Here is a 10,737-nt window from a genome sequence, read left to right as displayed (position 1 = left end):
ACAGGACCGCACGGACACCCAAAGCTTCTCTTCACGGTTGGGCTTTGCTAGGCTTTGAGTGTTTAGCATGAAAATTATCTGGGCCCTGGGAACGCCACAGGTTTTCTGGCTGCTATGGCTGGTCCCTGCAGCTCGCAGCCAGCTTGCGATGGCCCACGGGCCCTGCGGAGAGCACTGGGTTCCCACAGCGACTCTGGAGAGCACTGGGGTTCCCACAGCAACTTTGGAGAGCACTGGGGTTCCCACAGCGGCTGCGGAGAGCGCTGGGGTCCCTGGGCCGGGAACGCCACACACCAACAAGGAGCTCCCATGGGAGCCTCGTGCTCCAGCGCCTTCCCCTGCGAGGGACCCGAGCGAGGGCAGTCATGATCGCTCAGGTCTGCAGGCTTGGGCTGGTTTTGTTTACATGATCTCAGACCGTTTCAAATTTACAGTGAATGAGTTCGCCAAGGGTGATTAAAAATGGAAATAGTTAGGTCTCATAAAGCCTCGTTGCAAATCAAAGCTTAGTCTAGGAAAAACAATGTGTTTTTCCTCCTTGCTTCCTGTGGGATGGAAACAAACAAGCAAACAGTTCTGGTGAAAAAGAAAAGAGCAGATTTCTGTCAGAAATGTCTCATCCTCCACCACAGAAAATTGTTATGATTTCTAGTCTAAACAGAGTCTGTTCAGATTTGGGTTCTCGCTTCCACACAGCCCAGCTGGCTGGATCTGTGGAAAGCAGTGTATGGGGCTACCAGGAATTTGTGGAGTAGTCAAGTTGTCTTCTCATCATGCTGAGATCAACCTGAAGGGATGTCAATGACTCCAAAAACTGAGTAGCCGTGAAAAAAAAAAAAAAGAGAGAGGAAAAAAAAAAAAAGAGAGAGAGGAAAAACAAACCACAAACTTGCCCATTTTACAAAGACCTGGTGAATAGCCTGGCCATTCAGGCTAAGAGCAAAGGTGCTGGCAGCTCTCCTTCCACTGAAGAGGAGTTTGGGGACAAAGGCTGGTGGGACCAGCACCAGGAGCTGGAAGGGACATCTCCTGCAAGTGGCAAACAGCTACAGCCTCTGGCAATCCTCAGGACTTGGCAAAACAGGCTTGAAATGGGCACCAGAAGTCATCAGTGGGGCTCGGTGCCATGGAAGCTGACTGAGGCGAAGAGCTGACAGATTTATTGTTTAAAGGGATGAGTTGAACACAGGTAATAAATGGCAAGAATATGTGGAGCTGTAAGAAACAAACTACTTTTAAGCCCTTCCACAAGTGATACTTGACATTCAGGACATTTCTTTTCCAGGTATGAAACAACTTTAAGAGAGAAGCTGGCCCATAGGGAGATTTCATCCATCAGCATGCCCTCTGCCTTGAAACCTTCAACAAGCTGGCACTGGCTTCAGTGCGTCACAACAGCTGGCCTGGGGCAGCACTGCAGCCACCCACCTTCCCAGTGGGAATGCTGCAGGTCCCCATCTCTTTCCTGTGCCACAAGCAGCGACTCAGGCCTCTGGGAAGCCCAGTCTGGAAAATGGACATACAGGGATCCTGCGGTTTAGAAGTCATCATGGCTAAGGCTGGCTTCCCATAAAACATCTCTATAAGGAGATATATTCAGTAGCTGATTAATTAATGTGGTTTACCACATAATGATACTACACAGGCCTACTCTTTTCAATAATAATCCCATAAATAATATTACTAAAAATCCAAGAGATACCCAAACTGCACTGAAGCTGTGTTGTGATCCCAGTGCCTTGCCTGTTGTCTTCCCCTTTGTGGTAAATCAACACCAACATAATTCTTTAAGGGAGTTTCTCGGTGAAGACAGGAGCGAAGGGGAAGGGACGTGCCTGCGCTGCGCAGAGCCAGGCCCACACTTTTAGCCTCAGAAGAACGTGCCGGGTGATGGGATTTCAAAAGCCCTTGGATGCTCCCACCCGGCGAAAAACCCGTTTGGCGGCCGCGGGCCATCGAGGGGCTGTAGGGCCGGGGTCCACCGCAGCCCCCAGCTCCGGGCAGGGCAGAGCCAAGGGAGGAGCAGGGCCCCCAGCGCAGCCCCCGGTGGCTGGGCGCTGCCGAGCCGGAGCGGGGCCGGGAGAGCCGGCAGCCCCCCGCCGCTGCCTGCCGCTCCAGCGCCGGGCCGAGCCCTGCCGGCACCGCGGGGAGAGGGCGGAGGTGCCAGACACCCCCCGGGGGCTGCGGGAGCGGGCAGCCTCGCTCCCGGCTTGGGGAACCGGCTCGGCCACATCAGGACCCGCTGGCAGCGAAAGCACCGCACGTGGGGAGCCGGGGGTCCCGCCGCCAGCGGCCGTGCCAGCGGCAAAGGCCACCCCCCGCCACCCCCGGCCCGGGGGCTCCTCGGGCTTCCGTGGCTCTTTGTTCGCGGGGATCGTTCCCCCCTTCCCCGTGCTCGCACGGTAACGTTTCTTGCAAGGATTTCCTGCCAAAAGACAATCCCCCTGAGCAAAAGCAGACCGAGAAAGTAGTGACCAATCCTTTCTGGATGGCTGTCACCAGGCTCCTCCCAGCCCCCGCTCCCCCTGCCATTTGCATACAAAAAAATCCAGAAAACTCCCGTTTGCCCCCGCATCTCGCTCAGACCCTCCATCCCCGTCTGGCAGGCAGAAGCCCGGGCTGGGGGACGCTGCCTGCGGCTGAGGGCAGCGGCGCGCCGCCCGCCCCGCCACCCCGGCCCCCCAAGTCTTTCGGCAGCCCCCCCTCCCCAAAATGCAGCGCCGACTCTGCGCCCTGCTCCTGCTGGCGTCCCAGTGCATGGGCTCGGCCGCCGGGCTCTTCCCCTTCGGGGAGCCCGACTTCTCCTACAAGCGCTCCAACTGCAAGCCCATCCCTGCCCCGATGCTGCTGTGCCGAGGCATCGAGTACCAGAGCATGCGGCTGCCCAACCTGCTGGGGCATGAGACGGTGCAGGAGGTGCTGGAGCAGGCCTCCACCTGGATCCCGCTGGTGCAGAAGCAGTGCCACCCCGACACCAGGAAGTTCCTCTGCTCCCTCTTCGCCCCCGTCTGCATCGACGACCTGGACGAGATCATCCAGCCCTGCCACTCACTCTGCGAGGAGGTGAAGGAGAGCTGCGCCCCGGTGATGTCAGCCTTCGGCTTCCCCTGGCCTGACATGCTGGACTGCAGCCGCTTCCCCAAGGACAACGACCTCTGCATCCCTCTGGCCAGCAGCGACCACATCCTCCCCGTCACCAGAGAAGGTAAGAGGGGGCCGCCCCGGGCCGGCAGCATCGCCCCGCCATGAGCCGCCCCGACAGGCAGGGTTCCTCCCCGGCATTCCGCGGGGGGAGCCCAGGCGCCCCCCTCCCGCTGCAGCACGCCCCGCCGCTCCGGGACTGGGGGGAGACGGACCGGGGAGGGGGACGCAGGTCAGGCTCAGGGAAGCTTTCCCGAGGGGACCGGGGAAACCGCAGGCACCGTCGGGGAAGAGGCACCGGCCCGCACCCCGCAGCCTTTGCCCGCCTCCGTCCCCGAGGAAAAGGGCCGGGCCCCCGGACTCGAGTCGCTCGGCTCCCAGCGGGACCACCTCCTCGGCAGGGATCACCGCTGAAGCGCGGAGCTGGGGCGGGCTGTGCCGTGCGTCCTCCCTTTTTTACTCTTTCCCTCGTAAAAAAAAAAAAAAAACACCACAACAACAACAAACCAACCAACAACCACAAACCCGTTTGGTTGAGGTGTGACCGTAGGATCAAAGCACACCGTGCCCCTCTGCAGCAAGGTAAGGCGCGTCAGAGGGACGGGGCAGCGCCCGGCCAGGGGGAGGGGGGACGGGAAGGCGCAGGGTCTGGGATGGAGGGATCGAGGGATCGTTTCCCGAAGGGTTCCCGACGCCACCTGCTGTTCCTTTCTCCCCGAGCCTGACGGGGACTGTCCCTTGCATTTCCAGCACCCAAGGTCTGCGATGCCTGCAAAAACAAGAATGAAGACGATAATGACATCGTGGAAAACCTCTGCAAAAATGACTTTGGTAAGTGGAAGCAGAGCTGCCCTCGGCTGAAACTTGAGAGTTGAGGATCAGGTATAACCCCCAGCGGAGTCAGTGAGAGATGTGCCTGAATAAAGGCAGGGCTTTGTCTTATCTGCAGATGGACCCATCTGACCGTTGGGTCATGAAACACAAAATTTCATCTCGGAATAAAAAGTAGCCATTTTTATAGTCCTTTTCTGTTTGGTGTTTTGAAGTAGTGTTCTTTTATGTGGATGTTGCTGGCGAGCCGAATAGAAAGTAAAATGGGGGGGTGGGAGGGGGTAATCTCATCCAGACTATTGCCTGGGGAGAAGTAGAGCAAAGCTTCATTTAGACGTATGAGAAAGAGCTGCATGACCAATCTCACGTATCGTAAGAAAGACTCTCTCTGCAGATTAAGAATGAAGCTCTATATATCATTTGACAGAGAAGGTAATGCACAGACAATTGGGGATATAAACTTAATGGGAAGATCTGGGGTTAGAAGAGGACAAGAAAGCCCCTTCGACACAGGCAACTGAACGGCACATTATCCACTCATTAGCATTTCAAGAGGAAAAGGGAATAAGGAGGGGAATCCTTTTATAATAGGTCAGTGTTTATACCTGGAAACAGATTTGTGGTATAAATATCTACAACAATTCAAAAGTCTTTCTTAAAAAAAGAAACCAAACCAAAAACCAACAAACCATCCAAAACCTGAAACCATGACTGTGGGACATAATTGCTAAAACAAGCAATAGCTTTGGCCTGGCAAATTGCACTCAGATAAATCCTCCTAAAGCTAAACATGCCCCACAGATCTTACAGAGCCCTGTATCCCCCTTCTGGTTATTTTTACCAAATCGAATGCAGCTGTTGGACCAATTTGCCCTCCATGGGATCTATTCTTTCAAAAAAACAATGCATGTGAAACATCATTTCCTTACAGGTTTGCCTAAAATCCTCTCCAGCCTAATAAATTAAGTTTAGAAGTTTTCAGCCGCAGCAGAGATCAGGTTTCAGATTAGGTCTAGGTACTCGCCTCCCCACTCCCCTTCAAACTCTAGTTTCAGGAAGACTGTCCTCTCCCAGCAAAAAACGGAGCTCTGCTTAACATAGCAAACCTGCCCTCTCTCTGTTTGCAAACAGGACAAAAGCTAGAGAAAATATTAATTTAGAAAGAAAGGAAAAAGAGAAGGCGGGGGGGGGGGGGGGGGGGGGGGCGGAGAGGAGAAAAGAAGCCCAAAAACCCCTCAGCCCTAAGGTTGATTCAAACTGAAATGACTTGCATGCCCTTTGTGGCTTTAGAAATGGAGCCACCTGCTGCCTCTTCTGTCAGCCCTGACAGTTTAATTAGCAATAGAGCACCTCCCTCCCCAGGTCCTCTTTATGTGCACTAATGGGAAAAAACCTCTCAATCTCTCTCCCTCTCCCCACTTCCCCCTCCCCTTGCTCTATTAGCCTTGAAGATAAAAGTGAAGGAGATTGCCTATATCAATGGAGATACCAAGATCACCCCTGAAACAAAGAGCAAAACCATCTACAAGCTGAATGGGCTGACAGAAAGAGATCTGAGGAAGATCGTGCTCTGGCTCAAAGGTGGCCTCCAGTGTACCTGCGATGAGATGAACGACATCAACGTCCCCTACTTGGTGATGGGGCAGAAGCAAGCTGGGGAACTGGTGATCACCTCGCTGAAGCGGTGGCAGAAAGGGCAGAGGGCTTTCAAGCGGTTCTCCCGCAGCATCCGCAAACTGCAGTGTTAGTGGCTTTGGCTCTGGCTGCCTCCAGCAGCTGCCTCTGTGCTGAGCTCTCTGGGCCTCCCACACCTTCTGGCTTTGGCCCCTCTGAGCCTCGAGATGCCACGGTCATCAGACATGGTGACTGCTGTCTGAGAGGGGAAGGACCTCTCCATTTTTGTACATAGGTTAAAATGTAATAAAAAAATCATGACTATTTTTGGGAAGTATTAAAGTATCTCGCTTAAAGCTTGGGTTTTTTTAATGGTTGCAAATGTGACTTTGGTCTGAGGTTTTTCCCCTCTTCATTTTGGTAATGCTGGTTCATTTATATTGCTGCTTCTCTGTATACGTGCATGTTTGTTGTGCAAAAGTAGGAGATGCAGAGGAAGACAGCCATGTGTGCAACTGGCCTGTCACAGTGGGTACGACTCTTTCACTGAGGTGAAATGGCTTGCCATTTATATTAACGCTATAAAGGTCATGTTATGACTCTTGCATGTGATACATAGGCACCAGTATGAGTATATTAACCATTCTCACATTTTATTTTCCACAAGTCTGAGCCCTTCTCTCTCAGAAAAAATTAACAAGTTTTGGAGCTGGTTGGCCTGGATGCAACTTTTTTTTTTTTTTTTTTAACTCTTTTGCAAATTAAACCATCTGTAGCCTAACTGTAATATACCTAGTGGTTAACCTGAAAGAGTTGTAAAATATTGCTTTAATTAACCTTGTAAATACTCCAGATAAATGTTATATTCTTGTATATAAACTTTACATCATAGTTTACCCATTGTCTTGGTCTGTGTTCACTTTTAATCTGTTTTGGGAGAACTGGGAGAAAATTGTCCAACTGGGCTTTGTCACAGCAAAGCAGAATTTGGCCTTCCACCCTAAGTGGCCCATAGAGAAGCAGAAGGAAGCACCTAGTGCTGCAATCAGAAAAAACATAGTGGACCTCATTTCCCCAATGAGAACCGACAAGACATGGGACTGAGGTTCAGTCAACTCACTTTAATGTGTCAGTTGAGCTCTTCGAGGTGAAGAGTTTTCTGTGGCTCCTTTGTTCAGCCACCTGCATTTTCATCTCATCTCAGAAGAGTCTGCTCTTTGCTGATGTGCAATTGCAGTGAGACCACCTGCTTAAAAATCAAATCTATCTATTTCTTACACTTGAAAAAGGCATATCAAGGAGTGCAAGAGTAGGCAGAACAATCTCATTTGCACCTAGCAGTTCAGAATAATAGAGGCACGCATGTTTTGTGTGTATGTACACTCAACTATTCTGAGGAAGAAAATAAAATCTACCTAATAGTGTAAGTAGGGGAATGTTTTTTAACACTTTTCTTAGAAATCTTTTCTGATTAAGAGCATTACCTGCTAGAATTTTACTGTGCTTACCCTGAAAAATAGTCTTGCTTCCCAGTGTTGTCACACATAAAACAATCCTCTTAGCTTCACCGAGAGGATGAGCTATGTCCAGTATTCCCAGGGACAATGCTTTATGTTAACCATTCACAGACAGAATACAAATCCAACACTAAACTTTTCTTTGAGGTAAAAAACCGCACTATTTTCATATATTTAGTGTATTTTTTTTCACCATCAGGATGAAAAAAGAAAATTTTAAGATCCAACATGTTACATTTGTTTTAGAAAAATGAATCGTTTGCCCTCTCCCACAGTCTTAATGCTCTCACTACACCTGGCACAACCAACAGTAGGACTCTGACCAAGCAAGACAAGAGCAGTCCTCACAAATGTCCTCAAAAGCATAACATTTTTTTTTAAAAGCAACAAACCACCAAACAAAAAGCCCTATTCCAAAATGGCTCTTAACTGTTTTTAAATCAGTGTCTTTATTTAAAGGCAAATACATTACTGAAATGTAATTAAAACTTTTCTTCTAAATGGACCTGGCTTACCAGGAAACAGATTTGAGTCTTTCCATTCCACGGTGTAATTATTTTAATACCAGCACTCTCTGTCCATCACCTTACAGAGCTATCAGCATTCAGATGTCTCATTGCTCTACCCATCTGGCTCAGCATATAATGTAATACTTGTTGCTGAACAGCCTTGGGTTTAGAGGGAACAAGTTCACGGATCAAGAGGAGCAGGCTGAAGATGAGCCTGCGGAAAATGGGCTTGCGCTGCCGGGCAGAGGAAAGCCCTTTGAAGAGGCAGTCATTGCAGTGCGGTCTCTTGGGACTGAATATGAACAGCCAGGGCTGCTCTACTTGGCCCGCCTCACAGATACAAAGTCCTCCTACAGCAACCATAAAATTATCTTAATTGGGCTGTCCTAGAAGGCAGCAGTACTGATGTTGATGAGGACAGACAGGTCACAAGTTACTCACTCTGGGGTCATGTTAAGGCCAAGACTAAATAACAGATTTTTGCTAAATTACTTAAATGTATGAAGACATATTACCTATGACCAACATTGCTCTGTCTTAAAAAACCCCCAGAACATTCCCCTTCCTCCATCACAAAATAAACACATTACACCAGTAAAATCCTGTTCCTGTCAGGACAAATTCAGGAGAAGAAGAATAAACTAGACTGGCAAACATTCAATTTTAATAGTATAATCAGCATCCTGGATTAAGAGCATCCTGCCATACAGCATACCCCTACTGAAAAGCCTTCTGCATGTGGCCCTGGGCTGAATCCCTGGGACTCCCACCCTCAGGGTGAATTGGCAGAGGCAGAATTACCTTTCAGATAAGCAGGATTTAGGCAAATGTGAAGTGTAATGGGACTCACATTTTCCCCATTTAGTTCCATTACCTTGTTCTAACAGTATCATACCAAAAGATGGGTCATATTCACCTCACCAAGGAGAGGGAGTGTTACTCTTTTTTATACTATCTGTTTCCAAAGGTGTATAAACCAGATATTACAAACTATTCAACTGCAAATTAGGATTTTAAGGTCACAGCCTGAAGAAGCTTCATCTCTCAGATGCTGGCAAAGGAGTCAATGCAAAAATTTTTCACATTTTTACCCCTGAAAATCTTCCACTGTGCCAGGCAAACAGTGAACAAAACATGTAACAAAAAATTACCAGAGCCTGTTACTTCTGATCATTGTGTCACATATACTTCAGAGTAACTTTATTACCTGGTATGGTATGGTTCAGTTCTAGTAGATTATTTATTTTTTTTGCAATTGATGAAAAAAAGCAACCCACTGTTGCATTTTTCAGACACTTTTTGTCTTCTTCTAATTAAAACAACATTGTTAGGCAGCCAATTATGTAGCTCCCATTGTATTTGCTTTCATAAAAGCTATAAAAGCAGTTGACTACAATGGATTAGTTTAAGAACAATAATAATGATACTTGACATTTATACAGAAGTTTCCATTTAAGCTTCTCAGACTGCCTTCACAAAAATAGGCATTAATATCCCTATTTTGCAGATCAGGAAAATGAGGCACAGTGAAGTGAAATAACTCATTCAAAACCACCCAGCAAGTCCTTTACAGTCATGAAAAGCAGCATATTTTTTGTCTCCAAGTTTTATGCTCTAATCACTAGGCCACAGCAATCAGAACGGTGTGCAATCAAGGCAGCACTTAGATTATAATTTGAAAGCATAACAGCAACCAAGGCTCCCTCCAGCTTCTTCTTCCCCCAGAGTGTGTAAAAAAAATGACTGCCCAAATTCAAATTTAAAACCCGTCAACAATATTCCTCACAGTCTTTTCCTTTCTTCCTTATTTATCATTCTTTAATTACTTCTTAATCCTTTCTTTTCTCCCTCACTTCTCATTCACTTCAGACACCCGCAGAGAAGCCACTCAGCCTCTCTCTTGCCCCTCTCATACAGACACTTTCTCCCTCAGTATGGTTTATTAAAGGACTCATGCAGTATAACTACACACAAGCCACAAAAATCCTAATGACCAGCTTAAGACATAAAAAGGACCCATGCGGGAAATTCAGCAAGAGGCATTTAAATTTAATTAATGATTTTCTATGAGGACAGGAGGGTTGTTAGATGCCACAAGGAGCACCGCAGACCCATGCTGGTCGCCTCGGGCATGGCCACTATTCCTATTCTGCAGCAGGAGAGCATAAAGATTTTAAAGAACATAGCAAGCATGAAGAACACACAGATAAAGCACATCTTCCCTTGCATGGCTACGTCTCCCACCCATCTCAGCCCCATTGTTATAACCCTGTGTTCCCCACTGGGGCCACGGTGCGCCTCTCTCAACCTCCTCCCAGATGTCTCACTACCTCTCTTCAGCCATCGAGGGCGTCAGCCAAGAGCTCAAGCACCACGGCTCAAGAATGGACTGCCTCATCATCTCCTAGGTGCCTGCTGGGGCACAAGTGACCCCCGTGCAGCTGGCAGGGCAGCTCCTTTTTTTGCTGCTTCTGCAGCCTGCTGCCATCCTTGCCAAACCTGCCAGCCCTGTGAGCCCTAGTGATGTGCCCACAGCTGGCAATGCCAGAGCAAGGGTGATGGATTGATTGCTACCACAGCAGTAGGTAGCCTTCCTTAGGTTGGGCAGCCCAGGCTTTTGTTATTGGAGCCAGAAGTTCTTATTTCTAGGCTTCAGAGAAATGTCTGTATGATTTATCCAGAAGTTGCTTTCTTATCAGCAGATGTAGATTCAGTACAGTCCAGCTGTCTGATGAAACAACCACAGGAATGGATCTTGTTTGCCTCTGTACAAAGAGGAGAGTGCAAGATATTCACATCACAGGGATCCGAGACCCCAGACTGTCTTACAAACATAAATTAGCCCATGCTATACCCCTTTAGGGTAAGTTAAATAGGGTAACATTTTCCAAATGCATCAACCCTCTTCAGGGTGAGCCGTGGACTCCTAAATCACCTAGATGCCTTGGAAAATATTAGCCGCTATCCCCCGCTGGAGTTAAAGCCAGTTGGCCGAGGTCAGCCAGCAAGCCTGTCACCCAGCCAGGAGGAACACCTCAGCAATCAGCCAGCCAGCCCATCGCTCTCACGACTGATCAAAATCACCAACCAATGCAGACAGTCACACCGCGAAGCAGCTGATAGAG

The 10,737-nt window shown here is 48.7% G+C and overlaps 1 protein-coding gene and 1 long non-coding RNA gene across 3 annotated transcripts in view; one reads left to right on the top strand and one right to left on the bottom strand.

Moving 5' to 3' along the window:
- Positions 1-1,138: 1,138 nt before the first annotated feature.
- The window catches only part of LOC129737305 (uncharacterized), a 34,363-nt gene continuing 24,764 nt past the window's right edge, over positions 1,139-10,737 (bottom strand). For both annotated transcript variants that reach the window (XR_008735037.1, XR_008735031.1), the window contains 2 exons: positions 3,667-3,910; positions 1,139-1,580 (listed from right to left, as the gene is read on the bottom strand). This is a non-coding gene — a long non-coding RNA (uncharacterized LOC129737305). The remainder of the gene's footprint in view (positions 1,581-3,666; positions 3,911-10,737) is intronic.
- On the top strand, positions 2,441-6,486 carry SFRP2 (secreted frizzled related protein 2). Its single transcript, XM_055726056.1, has 3 exons — positions 2,441-3,205; positions 3,892-3,972; positions 5,416-6,486. Exons 1-3 carry the CDS (start codon positions 2,713-2,715, stop codon positions 5,718-5,720), a joined length of 879 nt encoding a protein of 292 aa, XP_055582031.1. The 5' UTR covers positions 2,441-2,712; the 3' UTR covers positions 5,721-6,486.

The sequence above is a fragment of the Falco cherrug genome, chromosome 1, assembly GCF_023634085.1.
Source record: "Falco cherrug isolate bFalChe1 chromosome 1, bFalChe1.pri, whole genome shotgun sequence".
NCBI lineage: Eukaryota > Metazoa > Chordata > Aves > Falconiformes > Falconidae > Falco > Falco cherrug.
Note: the sequence above shows the minus strand (reverse complement) of the source record. Positions and strands in the feature narration are given on the sequence as shown.